This window comes from Diadema antillarum, unplaced genomic scaffold, assembly GCF_040938485.1.
Source record: "Diadema antillarum isolate AM-2024a unplaced genomic scaffold, OU_Dant_1.0 scf00000134, whole genome shotgun sequence".
NCBI lineage: Eukaryota > Metazoa > Echinodermata > Echinoidea > Diadematoida > Diadematidae > Diadema > Diadema antillarum.
Genome location: NW_027271023.1, coordinates 4,306,783 through 4,328,659, shown reverse-complemented (window position 1 = coordinate 4,328,659; position 21,877 = coordinate 4,306,783). Strand labels below are relative to the sequence as shown.

The 21,877-nt window shown below is 37.4% G+C and overlaps 2 protein-coding genes across 4 annotated transcripts in view; one reads left to right on the top strand and one right to left on the bottom strand.

Moving 5' to 3' along the window:
- The window catches only part of LOC139720919 (proline-serine-threonine phosphatase-interacting protein 1-like), a 91,946-nt gene extending 84,217 nt beyond the window's left edge, over positions 1–7,729 (top strand). Inside the window, exons 12-13 of one of the 3 annotated variants that reach the window (XM_071632251.1) lie at positions 2,897–2,970; positions 6,465–6,532. In XM_071632251.1, coding sequence (XP_071488352.1) covers positions 2,897–2,970; positions 6,465–6,480 — 90 coding nt within the window. In that variant the 3' untranslated portion in view covers positions 6,481–6,532. Of the gene's footprint in view, positions 1–2,896; positions 2,971–6,464 lie in introns of all 3 variants that reach the window. The other 2 variants (XM_071632250.1, XM_071632252.1) reach the window with 2 other exon arrangements.
- Positions 7,730–20,010: 12,281 nt separating this feature from the next.
- The window catches only part of LOC139720861 (uncharacterized), a 28,035-nt gene continuing 26,168 nt past the window's right edge, over positions 20,011–21,877 (bottom strand). Inside the window, exon 16 of the mRNA XM_071632195.1 lies at positions 20,011–21,408. Coding sequence (XP_071488296.1) covers positions 20,584–21,408 — 825 coding nt within the window. The 3' untranslated portion in view covers positions 20,011–20,583. The remainder of the gene's footprint in view (positions 21,409–21,877) is intronic.

The following is a 21,877-nucleotide window of genomic DNA, read 5'->3' as shown; positions in this document are numbered from 1 at the left end:
ACCAGGGGCACTGGATGAAATCATAGAAAAATGACAAGTATCAGGGCACTACAGTAGCACAAGTAATAATGAGTCACAGTTTCAATCACATTGCAGCAGCAGTGTGAGCACAAGCAAACAAGTAATGAAGACACTTTCAAATTGCATTAATTTGTAGTAGTTCAACATGTAGGCTCCATAGTGCTGTCTAAGTACATGTATTCATGATGATGATAGTTAAGTGACAAATCTTAACATTATATTTCCATTAAATTCGACTTGCCTGCATTATATTAACACACACAAAAACATAAGTAAATAGTTGCTATGACTACAAGTCTCTCTAAATTGATGTAATGCAGGGTTCTGATTCTTGTGCCGTGATAGTCTGAGAATACTTTTCCACCCATTCACCATATCTTTGTTTTTTTGTTTGCCAGCTCACTAATTTCCTGCGTGGCTTTTAGGATTGTATTTGTGTTGTCCCCGTCTCATCCGTCCGCCACCTGTCACTCACATGCACTGTTGCCATGGTGAAGGTTGGTCCGCCCTCATCTCATGCCTGCCAAAATGCTGCCTGGCGGCGGGAATGGCGCTCAGTCGCATCGTCTCATGTAGCACAGCTGTCTTTAGGACACGGCATTTTTTGGTCTGACGTGATTGCATTGTGCATGAACCATCTTTATTTCTTCCACACTTTTCCAAAGGCAGGATCAGGGTTGAGATTCTGGAAAACTTTAGAGCATGATGCATCGTGCATGTTCCCGTACTTTTATGATACTGTTATTATTATTGTTATTATTATTATTATTATTATTGTTATTATTATTATTATTATTATTAACTTTATCATGATTGTTCTACTCAATATCGATAGCAGTAATCAAGAATGCATCCATTGAAGGCAGATTGTATGAAGTTAGATGTTCCAAGGGTGAAGTATGTCTGAAAATGGTAGCAGGGAACTGTCATTCTCATCTTAGTCCAGTGTCTCTACAATGCACTTTTCTGTAGGGGGGGGGGGGGGGGGGGGGGACTCTTGTGAGTGAAGTGCTGTATAATTTCCAATCATTTGTGACATTTTTTTTTTTTTCAGAATGACTCGTCTTTATGCTTTTGTGACATAAATATAATGTTTATTATCAAAGGACACTACATGTAAATTACCACATGCAGGAGAACTGAAGGATTTTTGTTCAGTTGATGTCGCATTTGCCCCATCACATTTTATGAAGTGATGTACAACTGTACGTCTGAGGCACTGCACTAACGCATGTGCATCCTGTTTGTTTTCTGAAAACACACAAGCTCAAAAGTCATCTGTGAAGACTGTACAGAAATAAAGGGTAGTTTTTTTTTTCTCATGGGCTAGTGGAATAGTTCGCTCTACTGTGAAGCATGTCATCATGCAATTTTTTGTTATTATTTTTTGTGGGCTGTCAAGGGGGAAAAAAAACATTCAGTGTATAATTGGTGTAAATAGTAAACAAATGGGCTCATTTTGAAGGCATTTATTAACCTGCCCATTTTGGACATAAATTTAGGATGCTACCGGCATTGAATGCTCCATTTAAAGTCTGAAAACAAACAAACAGACAAGCAAATAAACAAACAAAGAAACAAACAATAACAACAACAGAAAAAAACCCATTGTGTGGGGCAGAAATTGGTGATTCAATCATTCACCTGCCAAGGCACCTGGCTATAAATAAACTTGGAAAGCTTCACCTTTTTTTTTTTAGTTGAGATGTTCACATTTATGTGGCAAGCTGATTTGATAAGTTGAGATACAACGGTGTACATAGTACTGTCCATGTCTTTTGGAAGAGATTGGTGGCAACTTCAAATGCTCTTTGAATGTCAAAGATTACTAAAATTTTTTGGGATTTCATTTGTATTTTCTTTTCGTCATTTTTTTTTAAATGACTGTACAAAGACTTCATTTTTTACTGTATTGTCTAATTTCCCCCAAATTTCCATCCAGTGTTTCATTTGATGTCTCTCTGCAGTCGATTAAAATGTATGTGTACTTGGGGAGACTTCCTTTTAATTCAGTTGTATATGGATGTGCTTTGTATCAACTTGAGAATGAGAAAATGTATAATCTAGGATTCGACAGCCTTGGTTTCCTTACATTAATGATTTTGTTCATAGCTTTAAAGGTTAATAATGATGTTCCACAAACATTGAGGAATTTCAACACAAGCTGTGTTTATAAACCATGAAACCTATCTGATATAACTGGAATGGTTTCATATTCATACCTTTGATGATTGTGTTCATAGCTTTAAAGGTTCAATAGATTTCCTCAAACATTGAGGAATTTCAACGTATGCTGTGTTTATAAACCATGAAACCTATCTGATATTACTGGAATGGTTTCATATTCACACCTTTGATGATTTTGTTCATAAATAGCTTTAAAGGTGTAATAATATTCCACAAACATTGAGGAATATCAACATATTCTGTGTTTATAAACCATGAAACCTATCTGATATTACTGGAATGGTTTCATATTCACACCTTTGATGATTTTGTTCATAAATAGCTTTAAAGGTGTAATAATATTCCACAAACATTGAGGAATATCAACATATTCTGTGTTTATAAACCATGAAAGCCATCTGATATAACTGGAATGGTTTCATATTCATATCCTCTAATGATGGTACCTTTGATATTGCTATTAAATGTCAATTTATAACTCAGTCATCATGCCAACTGTTTAATAGGCTGCTTCATTGACAACAGAATGGCCAAGACAAGTACAGCTGTAGCAGTTATTTATTAAATAATTTATCACTATCACTTATGAAAGAGGTGACATACACAGGCCATTTTGCCCCATATGCTTATATTCCCTTTATGAATAAAAAGTGTTACTTTTGTGAATTAAATGTTGCCATGCCAACAGATGGGTAGTCCGAAGTCCTCTCCAAAGACCACTATGACACTGGGCCGCAGATTATTCTCTGCCCGACCAAGGGGGTGAGATGCTTAGCTCACCACACAACACACTAACATCACAAGGCGCTTTCCAGTCACACACCACACTCCCAATTTTCCCACAGAAGGGTTGTTTCTTTTTCTTTCTTTGTTTTTCTATGCCACCATGCAGTTCGGAAAGGGTTGTGAGGAAGCCCACAGGAGAAATGTGTGCACTTGTATAATTTTCATCTTGTGTTTGTCTGCACAAGTTTGCTTTTTTTTTGAAGGACCGCCCCAACCAACTGATTCACCAGCTCTGTGCTAATTCAGCACTCATGCTGCACCTCTTCTACGTGGTTTTCACTGCTAAAAGTAGAGAAACAAAACTTGTGCATTATTTTATGGAAATAGAGGTCAGTTTACAAGTAGTCATGAATTCATTCAATCTTCCATCCTTGGCTTGTGGCAAGTTATCTTTCTCAATCTTTTGTGTGTTTTTTTTTTGGCCATTAGAATTTGTTTTAGTAATAGAAAATGACTGATAAAAAAGGTCAGAAAACATTGGACAGGTCTTAGACCAAACTTTGAGGTAACCATCAGTAAAGTGTAAGTGCTTGAGCACTGACAAAGCTCTGAATTACATAATGATGCTTGTAGAAGTGTGTCTAGTGTACAAGGCTGCTGAGAAAAAAAAAAGCTTGATTCTATGTGATTTGTTTGCTGCAAACTGCAACTTTCACCTCTTGTTACTGTGAATTAGAGACAGACATGCTAATTTCACTTAAAATTGCTTTATCCTAGAATCTTTATCAACATTTCTTACTTACTTTGTAGATATTGTGTTCTCAACAAAATTCTTTCCATCCATGGAGCAGGATTTTTGAGTAATGTTGAAATCACATGGGGAAATAATTATCATTATTTTTTGATGTTATAAAAAACCTGGATTTTTATCAAGGTTATTCTTGTACATGTGACCCTGTAACCATGGAGGCCTTTAAAGACCCTGGCATTGGCATATTTTGAAATTGTCTGTACAACGTTCTCAGCAGTTCTGAATGATTCTGACCGAATGTACAGCCTTGTATACATGTCATTTCCTTACAAATCTTTATTCATTTCATAAATCGGATGAATGTTGTGTTTCTGATTAGGAACTGTAGGGCAAACTAGCTTGTGCACTATAATGCATGTGTCCATTTTCTGTGTTTGTATTTGTATTTTTTTATTTCAAGTTTGGGACGCAGGACATTTGAAATCTGTTGTTTGAATTATGTTAGGCTTGCACACAGCATCTCAAGGAAATAGACTTAAAGTTCATTATTCCAATAGTAAATTCTTAATACTCTCAGGTGCTCATTCCCAACATGAGGGATGGGGATGGGGCTGGGGGTGATGGGTGTGGAAAGGCTTCTCTTAACTCTAATGATCTTTTAGACATGAGGAGTATCACCAAGTGTGGTACTCCTTCAAGAGTTATATCAACATCATATTACACATGAGATGTTCTTTTCTCTAGTGATAGATACCATGACCGTGGCTGCAGTGATATATATATATATATATATATATATATATATATATATATATATATATATATATATATTATAAAACAAATATCACCTTTTATTATGATGTGTCCTCTCATATCTCCTGTTTTTTTCCTACTGTCACTTTCCATTCTTTAGTTTTATTTTTTGTCTGTCTTTTGAAGTATTTCAGAAGCATCTTCTGGAAAGATTTTTTTTTTCTTTCATAATTTGTTTGTTTGCAGTATTATGTTAATTTGAGTAACCATTCCAGTTCAGCTACTTGGTAATCCTTTTTGTAGGATGCATTTTAAAGGGATGGTATCGTATTGGTTGAGGTGAGAATTCAGCTTTTAACTTCTTGCGAGATATTCAGAAACCACTTTATGAAATGTTAAGAAGCCAACAATTCCTAGAGGATTTAAAAGTATATATTATTGAAATCAGTTGTGAAATGGCTGAGATATCCAAAAACAAAGTAAAACAGAGGGAGCCTATTAAAAGGGTCCCACCTTTTATTAGGATCCCTTTTGTTTTAGATATCTCAGCCATTTCAAAACCAATTCTCATTAAAGAGGTTTCTCATCTGAAAAAGTCATCATGAAAAAATGTTGGAAACCTCAAACCCCATCTCAGCCGCAACTGTACCATCCCTTTAAGATCATCATTCTTTCTTAGGTTTATGGTGCAGTGTATATGAATATGGCACACCATGGTGACCGAGGATTTTTCAACATTTTGTCAACATTCTTGCAAAATCTTGTCAATCCTAGGAGGTTAGAATATTCATGATGGTGCTTCTTGTGTGAGTGTAATGATTTTTTGTGTGGATATTATTTGCCTTTATGTTTGATAAATGTTCCTGTTAACCTAAAACATTCACAGATATTATTTATTGATATTTTCCCTGTTCTCATGAAAGTCACATGAAAGGTATATTTTGTTTATGTTAACACATTCTATGATTTCTCATTCATCAAAAATATTGCAATACTTCTGCATTATACATGTACCAGTGTCACAGTGTTCTTTCTCTACCTTTTTTCTTGTTTCTATCATTTTCTTTAGTGTAAAAATATGACTTGTGTTATTATTATTTTGCTGCAGTATTATTGCATACCTAATGGCATGGTTTATGATATGGTTACTAAAATGAGATATTAACTTGATTTGCATGATGAACATTTGATGCATCGTGTGATATGATGAATGGATATAGAAAAATGTAATTTGTGTTTTATGTTATCAGAACTCTCATACATCATAATTGATATCAAGTTGCGTGAATATCTTGTCATCAATTATCGATGGAGATAGGTTATTGATTGATGAAATTTGACTTTCCAGCATTACTTTTTGCCAGAAGAGACAAATTTTTGGTAAGAATATCAAACATCAATTATGACGTTCATATTAAAGTGGCAATTTCAGAGTAACATAAACCCCCTCTTGTTGGTAGGACATCAGCACATCATTCAGTTCAGCACCCACTGACAAAAACCAATAGTCAAGATGCTGCTGTCATGATAATTATATTGATTGTCTTATTTGGTATTCGTTCCTGTCTAATCTACATGTAATTCAAATCTTCTGCCTTGTCTTACCTGATAACAGAAAAGATGAATCAAAAAGTCAGATATCCCTTTTGTATTTCTGGGTGTATGTTCTGCAGAAATTCCTCCTGCAGTCAATGCAATCTAATGATTGTGAAAACAGGATCTTGATCTCAAAAAGCAGACAAGCTTTAGAAGATGGCATTGCAAAATGCTGACAATCTAGCATTCTTGGAGTTTGCTGACATGGAAACAATAATCAAAGTTCCCTGCCCCAACAATTCAAGTTTGATCAATCCATTGTACGAGTATGTGCATAGCGAAAGTGCAATTAGACGACCATAACATAAACTAAAAACTAAACTAGATGTGAATGACTTTTAGGAAAAGATGTCCATTTGAGGGAGGAGAGATGGACAAAGAGATAACATTTTTTGAAAACTTTCTTTCTTTCCTCTCTACCACCTTTCAGGGACCCTCCGAGCTAAGTCTTTCCACTGGTCAAATTCTGAAGATTCTTAGTCAGGACTCCATGGATTGGTGGACGGCTGAGCACGAGGGTCGCCGCGGGGTCATCCCCGCACAGTTCGTAGAGTTTCTCACCCTGAATGACTCAACGGAAATAACTTCAATTTGAGCGCCTTCCATCCTCAGCCCCAACCCCACTCCCTCATCCTTCCCACTTGTCCAATTTTCCCCCATCACCCCTCCCCACAACCTCCCCATTCTCCATTATCAACTTCTCGCAGTGCTCATAGACAGTGTGTGCACTGCAGGAGTTGGTTGGAAAGTTTCATCCGACTGCTGGATATTACAAGTTGAATCTGGACCCCTGCAACAATGCACATGGCAATCAGCTGCATTTCCTCCAAACTCAATCCCGATATATCAATTTTAAGATGCAATGCAATTGCTCTTTTCGTACTCAGTTTTCAATTTGATTGATAGATCTTGTGTTATCAAACGCTGGTACTGGTGATTGTCTGTATAGGATGTATTGCATTATACATTATATTGAAAAATATGATGTGCTGTATGTTTACTTTTTCATTCTTTCTTTCTTTCGAGGGGGGAAAGTAGCCTTTAATTGCATACTGTTTGATACAGGGTTTTTTGACAAGAAGGCTTCCAAATGAGTGCTTGTGTGGCTCTGTGAAATAGTGACAATAGTTTTAAATGTCACATTTCATTCAGTATTTTATTTCTTTTTGTTCATTTTGTTTGTTCAAGCGATGGAAAGAAATTTTAAGATTTTGCCATGAAATGTAGAGGAATGTTTTAGCTTATCATCACCCACTAAGAAAAATATGTACAGAAAAGTGCAACATAACAGGAAAGTACACTGAAATCATTCTTGGAGATTTGGAATGCAATTAAAAAAAAAGAGAGGTTTCAGCTGTATTATTGTGGGATTCATATCTGTCATATCTGTATGATTCTCCTGTATTACAACACATACAGCTTTGCCACAGAATTCTTCAGTTTTTGTTCAGTTATACTTTGCATTTCTTTTTCTGTGGGCCCATCCTTTATGTAATAACATCTGTTTGTTTGTATTGATGTGCCGTCTATACCAGACGTGAAACAAGTAGACTTGACTTCATTAAGGTTTCAAAGACGAGATAAATGTTTAATGATTTGAGCAAATCCCAACTGTTCCCCTCCTTTGTAAGAAGTGCACTGTTCATTCCACCAATCATCTGTTGGGGGAACACTCCAGCAAAGTTGCACATTAAACAGTGGTTAATAGTTTGGGCAAGTTTACCATCAGCATAAACTCATTTACTACTTAGCAATGACCTTTGACATTGCATGTACCCATCTTCTACGCCCTGTTGCATAAAAAGCAGCAATCAAACACAAGTCAGGAAATCAACCATTATTTGGGTATTGGCCAATCAGAATTCAGTATGTAGAGACTTCGGCTTAATTTTCTGACTTATGTCTGATCTCAACTTTAATGCAGAAGAGCCCTGAATGACAGAGTGGAATGAAGCATCTTTTTACTTTCTACTGGATTGATTTTAATACTGGATTGATTTTAAGACTTAAACATGTTTATCGATTGTAACAACAACAATTTAGGTAAATACCTGAAGCAAAAACTGAAGAATGTCATAGAAGCTACAGTCATTTTTAATGTTAGTAAGTGTACTATTTGTATGCAAGGAGGCAGTGTACTTTCCCTGTTTTTGAATGGTGTGAATTTATGTATTGCTGAGGTATAGAGTGTACTTTACAGAAAAGAATATGAGCCATTATTATTATTTTTTTTTTTTTGAAATTGAAATTGGTCACAATATCCCACAAAAACTGCTTAAAACATCTCAGTCATACAAAACAGTTTGTGCAGGACCTTTATGTAGTTACAAATTTGTCAAAATCATTTGGTAGTATGTGCTCAAACATCATTGAGCCATTGCCTTTTTTTTATAACTTTGTATATGTCGGAAATAAGTTTATGGAACATCTCCCATGTAAAATGCAATGCAATAATGACCTAATTATGCAACTTATATCAAATACCAGTTTGAGTGACATTTTAGTATGAACTGTAATTTCTATGAATTTTTTAATTGTGTCAATGGTTATTGGAAGAGCTGGTAAGTGAGAGCTACTAAGTATAATTGATGAGTAAAAGAAAAGCTAATATCACATTAATTTGTTATTTTTGATAGGATCATCTTCTGTATTCATTCCACTGAAAGTTTGTTGTCAAGGAAGTTCTTAATGTCATTATGATTATGGACTTTTGATAATTTTCTGTTATCATATTTGTGCTGTGTCATCATTTCTGAATTGTTGTTAAGTAGTATCATTAATCTAAACTGTTATCAAAGATTACCACATGCTTTCCAAAAGCTTCTAAATGACAGCCCATTGACAATTTACAGCAACAGACTTCTTGTGCCCTATCTTCATTATAAATGTGAGTAAAATCTAAGATAGTTAGATATGGCTGTAGCTCTTTTACCGTTAAGAAATGAGTGATGCTCAAATGTTAGCAGTTCCCCCTACACACCCAAATACAAAGGAATGGGGAGAACAAAATCTTTTTTTGTTTGCACATTGTTGACTGCAGAAACACATTCTTTTCTTTCACTTTGTTTTATTTTTGTTTCTTGTTTTTATTTCGAAGCCACATGTTTGGACATTTGGTCCAAATATCCCTATAAAAGTGATTCATTCAAAGATATAGAAGAGAAAAATGGAAAGTGTGTGATTTAGATGGGAAATGGCATGATGAGTCAAACTGGTTTTCATAATAGCACTCACCAGCTATAAAGTACATTTGTATGTCTTGTTCTCAGCAGCCTGTCCCATAAAATATAGTGTTTTGTAGAGTTTGATGTTTTGCAGGAGTTAAAACTGCTTCCAGAGACATGATACAACTGTGATGTTGGTATGCACACTGTGTGTGCCAAGCAGGCCTTTCCATCAAACACGTTGTCTCTCAAAACCCACGAACATGGTGAAGATATGTCTAACATCGTTACCATATCAATTATGCAAAGCCCACATAAGGGAATATACTACTCAGTAATGCTATTGCTGCTCTACTGATTTTTTTTCTGCAGCTGCAACATGTTGGACTCTTACTATGATCATTATTATCTATTGTTTTGTTATATACTTACTCTTGCAGAGATTTTCTCTTCTATAGAAGAATGAGACGCAGTACATATGTTGCATTGTGTGTATATTCTGATCAAATATTTGTATAATATATATGTATATCGGGGCTTGACATTAGCTGTGGCCTGGGGCCACTGGGGACACTAAAAAACTGCTGTTGGGCCACCATATTATCATAAAGGTTATCTTTTTGCAGTCCTATTGATCATCTCTGCTTCAAAATGAATTGTTCCGTTCTCTTTTTATTTCAGTCCAATACATTTCTGTTTCGGGCACCGAAATTTCAAATTCAAAGATATCAGTAGCGTGAACAGGCCCGCAGAGTAAAAAGTTAGTGATGAGCCCTGTAAAATAATATGATTTGTCATAGGCCTATTTGATGGACCTGAATGGTGCCATTTTTATGCTCTAATATAAGCCCGTAGCCCATTATCTGTGAGAACCTCAAATTCGCACCGACTTCGTACATGTACTGGGCTTTGCAGGCTCCTGTAGGCCGATGGGCTATAAATGCTAATTCTGATCCTCTGTTCTGCTTTTAGTTTGCGCAGGTATTGAAATAGTCTTGACATATGATTTGGGTAAACTAACAGATTTCCTCACCTAGAGTGGATAATCTATTTTAATTACAAGTGAGAACAAAATGCAATGCCTCTTCTGTATACAGTGAATTATTTCAGGCAAAACCTATCAAGACAGGAACCATATTATTTAGCCGTACTATTCTTGTGTGCCTTGAGTGCAGTCGATATCTATATATGCATTATCCTTTCGCAGCCATATGTACATTTTGTAGCTTCTTTTTGATATTGATGAAAGATATATGCCTTTTTAAAGTCTTTCCATGCCGCCGCCCAGTGTACATATTAAAATTATGAATTATTCATATCCACAAAGACTGGTGGATCTATCTACCCATTGATCACTATAAAAGAACAGGATGATATATGCAGATTTTATACATATATTTTTTTTTTTAGATATTACTAAGATTTAACATTTTCTATGGCTCCTCAAGTGTTGGATTAATGTCATTTTAAAGTGTACCAATACCCTGAGTATTATGTTTGCTATATTTGTAGAATATACTTGAGACATGCCCTCTGCAAAATACGGAAAATTTTTTGTCACTGCGATTTTTATTCATTGGGGTTTAAATGTGAATTTTACCAGGTATACTAAAACAAATGTGACTTGAAATAGACTAGTCGATCACAAGATTTTTTTTTTCAATTGAATGATTGCACTATCAATGTTTTTTTTTTTTTTTTTCAACTAAGTCTTGAAAGATAGTAATATGCAATGCATGCACACAATCAGCTAACCGATCAACACGGAATCTTGATATTATTCGTAACAACATAAAGGTATTGCTAGAACGCGCACACATCAGTACTGGCGCTTACTGAGTAGAACATAAACACGCAGAGCACAAGTGTCAAATTGTTATAGAGGTATGATCTGATATATGAAAATATGCATAATTTCAGGGGCTGTCACCAGTAAAATATGGCTGGGGTTTTTTCGTTTGTGTGTATTCTATGTGTACACAAATTTGATTTCCAGGGTTTTGGTACATTTTAAATCGTGATGACATGGTTCGAGATGCGATATTATGTTTATATGAGTATGGAAGCAAGGCAAAGGAGTACAATGAAATTAAGGTACTGGTCTTTGCCTTTTTTCAGAATCAGCTTAAACTGTCCAATATCTGCTTGTTTTGTTCGTGACAGTTCATTGATTGCAGGTGAATTTCAGACAGTTTTTGCATTTAGTTCCTAAGCTCTGATCAGATTGAGTTGAAAACCTCTGTTTCAGATCAGAAAAGTTAGCATTAGGTCTCCATTCTCAGGAGGGAAAAAAGACCAAGTTTGTTTTTGTCATTATTACATGTGTAAAGGTTTACATTTCATAATCTTAACTACATAGTAAACATGCTTTCAAGAACATCTCTGAATTATCAATTGTTGCAATCTGAAAATGTGTGCTTCCGCTATTCATATTTCATCTTTTGACAACTTCCCAAACACCAGATGTGGAAAAAAAATCAAGGTTTATCCATAATTAATATTTGAGCTGAGCAATTGAAATCCAAGGTAACAGTTACCATGGAGATTTTGTGTCTGTACGCTTGTCACACTATAGCTGGTCATTTTTCATTAGTGTACTTTAATGGTGGCTACGGCTGAGACTAATACAAAATCGGTCATCTTCTAAGCTGTACATTAGGTGGTTTCTTTCTAACAGTATGATGCACGAAAGCCAAATGAAATCAAATTTTGAACTCTACCGTTGTCTTCCAGCAGACAGTCAAACATGCACTCTATAGATATCTTGAAGTGACACTAGCCAAGGACTACATTCTGATGAACCAGAGTGTTCTGTATGTTATGATTAATGTATAAAGAGAAATTAATGTAATGTCAATTACTATTCTCTTCAAAGAATGTCGGCACTTTTTTGTTTCCTGTGATGCCAATGTATATTTGTAGATAGGAGAACTTTGTGATGATGAAAAAGTACTACTGCAGTTTCATAGAATATTTTTTTCATTAATACTTCTGATATCATGTAGACTAGCCAGCTATTATATTTTTTTATTGCTATCATTTTATTTTCTTATATGGACATGTGCATACAGTAGAGAAGAACATACTGCATTCACTATAAAGAATTATATGAGATTGTTTTGTTTTTATATTCATACGATGTCATTGCAAACAGTGCATCCGAGTGTAAGCAACTACTTTCTTACATGATGTGCTTATGTGATTAAAGACCATGTAAAATGGTATGATCAGTGATCAAGAACATTTACATTTTTCTCTCTCAGGTGTGTCTTTCACTCTCTCTTATCACTGCACCATCACTTCACGCCCATCTTCTGACAAGGGCTGTGAAGCGGAGACAGATATATTATCAGATTCATCGCAAGAACTACCCATCATCGTCATGGCTACTGAGAATACCAAATGAATCGTTGGGGGAAATACTGATTTTCTTCTTGGTACTGAAATACCCTACTGTTATCGGAAGTAGATGTCGTAGGTATTTGCTCCAGCTTAGCTGCAAATCAAAACTTTGTGAAAATATGAAACAAATCTCTGATACAGTGTACATGTACTCTTTGGTGGTAAAAATGTTTTTTTTTTCCCTTTCACTTCTTGCAATATCATTGAGGGAATGTGGACCTTAATGTGCCACATTTATTTCCATGTTCATAATTAAATATATGCTTAGATACACCGTATCCACTATCCACTCTCACCCGCTAAAAAAAAAACACACACACACACAAAAAACCAACCCATGATAAGAGGATTTTCTTGTATGATTCAAGACCTACGACACACAAGGGTGCTCACAGTTTATACTCACATTTTTCTAGTATTTTACTCCCAAGATAAACCTAGTTTCATGACATTTGAAAATGCGTACACGCACACACACACACACACACACACACACCATATACAATACATGCACATAGTATCAATCATTTCCCAACTTTCTCTTTTCCTTTCTCTCCCACACGCAAGACACTTATACAAAAGTACTTTACACTCTATCTCTCTCTCTTTCATTCACACACACACACACACACACACACACACACACACACACATGAACACGCACACAGAGCCATTGTGAATGAGTACATCCTGTATGACAACAAACCACACATGGACAGCAGTTTCTGGTCTAAACAGTAATCATGCCCGATCTCTATTTCTTTTCATCAAGCTGACATACATGATAGTGAAAACAGAGTACAGTGCACTCCCATTATAACAAACCTAGTTATAACAAATTTCTCATTACAACAAAGTCAAAATTCAGGTCTCAAAATTATCATCTATATATCTTTGAAAATGCACTTTACTGTTCAGTTATTATAAAATTTCAAAATTACGAAAGAAAACTGTCGGTCTGGAGGACCGAGTTATAATAGGAGTGCACTGTACAGTAATATATAATATGCCACGACAATCCTTTATCAAAAGATTATTTGGATATATTTCTACACCTACATGCAAGAAACAAACAAAAAAAGGGAAGTGCGGAGAGGTTCACGCCGTAGGCATATATTTCTCGATGTTCCCTACTGAAAGTATATTCAGTGAAGAGGGAACATTTCATGACTTGTTTCACGCCACATGCTTCACTTGTTCTTCCATAGTTGCTTCACATACAACTACACACTGTATCCTGAATCGGGATCATTTAAATTAACATTCTGCATGCATGCAAGTCGTGCATGATTATCTTGAAGGGAACCAAAACACAAAACAAAAACAAAACAAAACAAAGACTCTCAAGCTTTATGCTATCCTGGTTGAAATCTCTGTTTGCTGAAATGAGAAAGAGAAGAGAGAGAGAGAAGAAAAAAAAAGAAAGCTGTTGGAAGGCAATTTGATTTCTGCATTGAAACTCTTCAAAGAACAGACAAACTGTACAATGTACGTTTTCAGAGGTTCTGAACTGATTTCAAACATCATTGTTAACCATCATTCTCAAATCTACAGAGCATAGTCTAGCTGTTGCAGACCCATGTACTACAGGAGTTTATTTCAGATACACTGATAGGACTCTTTTATTGCCTAGGCTTTGAGCACAGCAGTGTATCTTCAGGAAATTACTAGGCAGTCGTCACTGCAAGATAGTCATTACAGATGACCATGAGCTAAAAGCTATATAAAACTCAAACTACAAAGAAAAAACATAGACAATAGCATCATAAAAATAATTTTGGCTTCATACTCAATCCTGTTCTCTACTCTCTTAAAGAATTGTAAGACCTGTGGATCACAAGACAGCAAAAAACAGGCTAGGACTACAATGAAACATATTTAAAGCATTACAGGGGTTTAGAATGTATGATCTGATGCACAATGCACACCATTTATTCAGTGGTATGCTTGATACTGCAAATGAACAAAACACTTTCATTCTCATATTGATGTTTTAAAGGTTAATGACATACATACCTTTCAAATTTATGCCAAGAAAGCAACTGAAAAATAAGGAGAAAACTCGCACTTGAAAGGGACAGCTCTTGCCAAGAAAAAGTATTGATGATAGATAGCCATGCTCACGGACCAAAGTGCCACAGCCAGGCTTGAACCTTGGGCTTCCGGATTGAACGCCAACGTGCAATCCACTGGACCGCTGCATCTCCATACTTTATCAAAGCACCCTGACTGCAGCTGCAGTGGAGATGTGATTGTTATTGCCAGTAACTACTCCAGTTTCATTACATGAATTGTTATTTGAATTTCTTCTAGTTACCTTGAAATAAAGAGATAAAAGATATAAACCTTCCATTGATTATTGTTGATTCAGGAGCAAACAGGTGGAGCTTTGCAGAACAAATTAAGAAAATATTTACCGAAAAGGGATCTTATTTTTTGACTTGTAATTTCTTCAGCAAAGCTTTCCACGAAATATTTAAACAGCAAAATTTCCCACAACATACTGTACACGCCATATATTTAGCGAGTCTAAATTTTCACGAATCGTGACATCCCGATGATTTCATAAGTGGTTAAAGTCGTGATCGTGGATTCTGTATTGAACGGAGAAAAGTATAGGCATATGTCACATTCATATATACCGATCAGAGTCCATATTTTTGTGTGACATTAATTTCGCGAATAGCACCTGACTCGCGAAATTTGTGAAAATAAAAACCTCACGAAATATTTGGCGTATACAGTATAACAAAAGATATTCTGAAATCAAAGTGATAGCAACATGCTATTAACACTGCCAACCTTTTTTAGGAATTGGATTAAGAATTTACGTGGAAACAAAAGTATGTTTCGTATCTACACACACACAGATATATGAACGTCTCCAACGTCAACCAACATTTACATTTGACTCCTTCTGGTGACTACATTCAAAGGAATTCATCATTTCCTAATCCAGACACCTACACTAGGCTATTGAAAGGAGTTTTGCTGCATTCTTTTTATTTACAAACTGGAGAGATTTAGCTGCAATACATTCATCCAATGTTGTATAGTGCTGCCGAACCTACATGTACATCTACCTACTACAAAATATAGGTGTCATGGTCAATGTTAATGTTATTGTTTCCCACTCCAGTTTTGTGGAAGTATCCGGTTTGTTTTTTTTTTTTCAGAACTAACACAGCAAAACTGTCATTACTGCCTCCGCTGAGACAGACTGTGGGGGTATAAAAGGTCATACATCTAAACACGGTACAAGATAATAAACAATCCCCTCTTTATTCTTACTTTGCATGAACACATTTAATGGCAACACAAAAATATAGCAGCAACAAGTGCTGACAGAGTATTCTAATGTGCAACAAACTGAAATTGCTCAAGTTTTGCAGCCCACTGGAAGGACTACACAAAACTTTCATATTTGAAGTCGATCAGATTGATCAAAATCACAGCAAGGAAAATGAGACAATGCATAACAGCTACAACATCGAAAGCTATGTTATCCCCTTTTATGGGTTCAGCATCATTTGCTCATTATGGTTGTACACATGCATAAACTATATTGGCAAGTAATCAAAGGCACACAATGTTAAATAGAATTTTGATTTAGAGTGCATTTCAAGCTCCAAATATTCCACAAACCAACATCTGGATTTCCTTATTTTTCAGTGAAAACATATGTCATTATATCATAGAAGTTATCTACACGTCACTGATTGCATAATGAGCACTTGTCATCCGGCTACAACTGTAGGTGGGGCTTTGAGAAAACTCCCCTCTCCACAAAGATCAGTCCATCCATCTTGTAGGCAAAACCTACTGCCCTACACAGTACATAATTTGCAAACAAACAATAAAAATATTGATCAACAGCCTGCATGTAGCATGTACGTGACTTGTCAAATAAAAACACAAGGAAAACGCATCGGCACAAGACTCAGCTGCCATAAGATTGCGTAACTCAAGTCCAATATACCATGTTGATTCCGGGGAGCGGGAAGTCATCCTACAAACTCACATTATTAACCCGTTCCATACGGGAGCCTGGTGGTCTGCATATTAAGTCTATGAGCATTTCAGAATTCAGTATGGAATGGGTTAACTAGCTTCCTTGACACGTCATCACATATCCTGGAGATTGTCATAATGTATTCTGTGATATTTCCTTCGACACAAAGTCTGCGACAGGAAAGCTTGCACATTCTTGCCTAGCCTGGCTTCATATCTATCCCGTCAGCTGGTAAATTCAATCACAAGTAGCAACTTTATTCAGCTGACAGTCACAGCTTTTCACTTTGCAAAACCTGTTCCCCAATTCACATTGAAAATGTACACTCTCTCGAGCTACTAGTAATCCTGTATAATGTCAGACTAATTTGACATCTGGGCACAACTACTTTATGCCACATTCTGATGCTATATCCCTCTGAGTTCAAGGGAATCTGCTTCACTAGTTATGAAAAGCTGTGAATATACTGCACTCTTATATACAGACAAATGTGTATGCTTTTGAAACAGCTTATTTACAGCCACAGAAGCTGATTTGATTATTATTATTATTATTTTTAAATGTGGTAGTGGTGGTAACAATGAGATACAATACCCAAAGAACATTATAAAATTGCTGCCCACAAGCTAAACAGTATACCAGTGGTAACTGCATACCAGCCTTCGTGTACAGCAGGCTTAAAGTTCTTACATTATCTTTCGTAACAGTCTACATTGTTTCAGCACACTCTTGAGTATATTTGTCGGCACAAACTCCAATTGAGATATGAGAACACTAACACAGACGGCTTAGTGAGCAATGCAGCCATCCACAGTCTTGGCATGCTCTGATGGAAACTTTGGACTTGTTCACACCGCCAACAACACTATGGTGTACTCAATATCACGCTCTCGCTAAACAAGGGTCATGGCAAATATACAGTACCTACATAGGATTTCATCTAATAAACAAACGCCACAGACCACGTTTGCAACCTACTTGATGAGAATCTGTTTCACACCACAAGGACTTGACAACATGCAATGCTGAGCAACTTTTAGTTGATTAGTTGTTCAACCCTTACGTTCACGACAACTGTAAAATATTGTACATCAGTGATTTGCAAAATATAAAATTACAAATACAGGATAATTTTTGTACATCTTCACAGCTCTCTGAGCTTATTTTCTCTTAATAGAAAAAATTCAACATTTTCTGCTTCTTTATTCTACTGATAGAGACTCTCTTCATTTCTTGCTCTTCTTTCTTTTTCAATTCAAACCCTCGAGTTTCTGAGTTTCTTTGTTCAACTACTGGAATCTGTCATAAATAGGGTCAAAAGAAAAGAAAACAAATCTGAAGAACACTGACAAAGCATGTAAATCTTCGCAACAACTGATCACATGACAAGGACGGTGGTTTTCAAGCCCCCAGAGTCACCTGATGGTCACTGGAACTATCATAAAGGTGGTTTTTGTTCATTCCTACGCTCGGAAAAGAAACGGCATCAAAACCAAAGATGGCATTCGAGGCCCTTGTCTCTCTTGCCCGAAGCGCCGAGGAACTCATGTACGTGCTCACAAGCCAGAAAGCGTTCAAATCTTTTGGAGGTGACCGTCATTTACGACATTCTCGCGCCTTTCAAGTCCGACTCTTGCTAGGCCTGACTCAGAAAACCCTACGGATCACAGAGCACCGTCCCGATAATTAACTGACGCACACCCATAGACAGGACAAGTTTCATTAGGAGACACTAAAAGTGTACATCAACCCATAAACCTGCTGCAGTATGATTTCAAAAGAAAATCACAGGGAGATAAACAAAACACATGACATGAAATCATAAAGGAGGATAGCGCATCTTTTCTTCTGCAACGACTGCACCATGAAATTGTTTTTTTAGTCCATTAGTCCAAGCTACACTTATTACCTCCAGCAAGACATGAACAAAAATGATGAAATCCACCAGCTGTGTACTCTGTCTTCAATGAACCAGCTGGCAATCCTTTCTCCTCATTCAAATTCAGTCCAATACAGTAAGAACCCACATTTGTGACTGTGTGTTGCTTTATTGTGGTAAGTACCACAAAACAAATATGAAAATACGTGTTCCCAACATGATCTGAAGCCACGCTTACCTTTCATAACATAACACATGTAAAATTTTTTTGAAGCTCAGTATCCCACATATCCCCTGACTGTGCTGCATACAAATGCACTTAACTCTGCGCGGGTGTACTGGTAGACTACATTTCTGACAGATCATGGTTTATAGTTACACCTAAGATGTACAAGACATGACCCATGAGGCTCATTCCCCTAATATGGCTGCACATTACTTTGTAATACAAAACCTACAACATAAAGCCATACACGACAGAAAAGGTACAAAGCAGGAAATGACCATCAAGAAAGGATGCATCTCACATCATGTCAAATTGCCCTTTCCAGACCTATTACACAAGGTATGACAGTTAGCTATCTGTAACTCATTCTGCAAAGCTTTTACTAGAGGGTTGGGTGAGAAGGTCACTCTTTCCTGGACAGCATCTTCGTTGCAATCCAACAGAATAAGCTCTACAGAGAGACAACTCACAGGAGTCAACCTGCATTTCCACCAATTTCAGTTGGGCCTTTCTCTACCCTGCAGTAGAGGGCGACATACGCTCATATTGCCTGCCCACCCCTTTCTGGTCTCATACATATATCAACATGCATTCTGCCTGCTCCAGTTCTGCATTTGTTGCACCCCCTGATGCACATACCACTGATTATATCGACCTCAATCTCTTACCAAGAGGAGGCACTAAAATATGATAAACAAATGAGTAAAATATTGCTCTCTGTCCTACCACATCATCTAGCCAGGACCAGTCTACATTTTTCAAATACCTGTCAATCACTGCTAGCATGCCCAAGGCATATAACAGGGCTCCAACCTCTAAGATCATCACTCTGTGACAATAGACCACAGTAGCACTCTACTGGTACCCCCAAGAATGATATTCGATACACCCTCATCATAAAGAAAAAAGCAAAACAAACCAATCCAAAACTAAATCCGAACCATTTTGCTCCAACGCTCTGAATTTACATTTTACGCTTTCCTCTAATCCACATTCATGAGTAATCTTCAATAGCTTCAAAATTTATTCATCGAATTTCTTCATTTCATGACCACATTCATTTTTCTTGTTTCATATGAAATCTGCCATCTGACATAAGATATACTTCAGTTTCTAGCAATCAAACACTATTGCAATCATGATGCAATGCATATATTCATATATTAAGTAAATACAATGTATGCTCACTTTTTCCTTATGGTAACAAAAAAATTGCAATTTATTTCTTATATTGAATACATAAGTTCCGTATAGAAATGAAAGGAAAGAAGAACTCTAATTTGTACATCATGAAAGCATGCAAATACAGTATAAAAAGTTATTATTATCTACACTCTTGAAATATTGTTCAATTCAACAGACTTGCCACTAGACATCTCACAGAGAAAAAGAGATGGTGGGATAACTGAGCAGGTTCCACGACTGGTTCTACATATTACGGGTGAAAAATGATGTGCCAGTCCATGATAAACTCACAAGAATTTACTTCTTTCAAATTCAACTCTACATCCTGAGTCCAGTTGGCATGTGCACAAACAGACGTCAGTAGTGAGACAATTAGCCAATTGAAGGTATGTGTCAGATGCAGACCTCCCAACCTTTCTGACTGAAAAATAGAAATGATTTGGCTCAAAAGTAGGAAACAAAGAGCAGTTCCCATAGGAGTGTGTAGTAAAATTACCAAGACAAATAGGAAAATCCTATTGACACGAGAGCTGGGAATGGCCAAAATTCAGATTCTTCCCTCTAAATTCAGAATGGTGGGGAGGTTTGCAGAAGACAAAGATGCTTACATGTGAGACCATGCTCTCAGCAGGAAAGGTGGCTCCTGCCTTAAACCCACAAAACCTTCCTTGCATCACTTCCCTATTCTGCACGGCTAGTCTCACTATCTGCTTTACTACCATCATCAATGTGGAGCTCCTCGATGCACTGCTGGGCCTCGGCCACCCAGTCGGCCACCCTCTGCTCCGGGGCACCATCATCCGGCAGCGGGATGTCTAGCTTGATCACCTCTGCATCCTCATCATCCTCCTCTTCCTCCTCATCCTCCTCCTCCTCCTCTTGCTCTTGGTCCTCCATCCCAGCGGCCAGCTGGTGAAGCCCGGTCCGATGCATGCTGGGCCTGGTGTCCTCCTCCTCCTCCTCCTTGGGTCCCAGCATCTCCTCTATGTCCTCCTCTCCCTCTCCCGCCGTCAGGGTGCGAGAGGAGGTCTCCGACATGCCGTACTCCGCACCCACACTGCTGCTCCCGTCCTTCTCCTCCTTGTGAATGGTGTCGTCTGTCGAGTTGCTGATCATGCTTCCAGTCCGGCTGAAGTGGCTGCTTCTTTCTGATCCATCGCCTGCCGGGTGGAGCTGGGACCCGGCCGCCTCTCTCTCGCTGCCCTTCAGAGAAGTGGACGAGGAGGCATTCATGCCGGTATCCGGCTCTATCTCGCGCCCCTGGCTGTCCACCTCTGGCTCCGGGTTGGGGTAATTCTCTGAGATTGGCTCCGAAATGACGGAGCTAAAAGAGATGGCGCTGCAGCCGGACAGGTTGCGGTTGTGGCCCATGTGGTGGCGATGTTTGGCCATGCGGGCCGCACTGGCTGCGTTGGCTGCTTCTAGCTCCTGCTGGAACTTGCGCACCATCTCTTTATACTCATTCCTTGCCCTTGTTGAAAGATCCAGCAATTGTTTGTAGGTATCCTGCAACAAATAAGAGAAAGTTTGTTTGTTTTTCAATCAAGCATGTCTTAGGAAAAAACAGATCTACCTTCACTGACCAAGGTGCTTCACAATTTGTTTTATCACTGCAAATTCCTTAAGCTACATGGAGCAGATGACATCTATCACACCAGCACTTGGTCATAAGACATGTGGGATGCTGAGCTGCTCAGTAAAGGAAGCACTGTCATGCAGGACATTTATTTAAGCTTCCACATACAGCTTTTCTGCATCTATGTAAAAATGTGTCACACAAATCAACTTCTATCACACTTGGGCATTATAATGCAACATGTCATTCATACAATTGTGTTGATAAACTCCTACTGTGACAGGCTTCTGATGAACAGGTTCGGACAGGCCCAAGTTGGCCACATCATTTCACAGTGTATGATTGGTAGTTTCCAATCAACACTTCCGGCGTAAGTTTCAAGGGCTTCAAGTGCTCTGA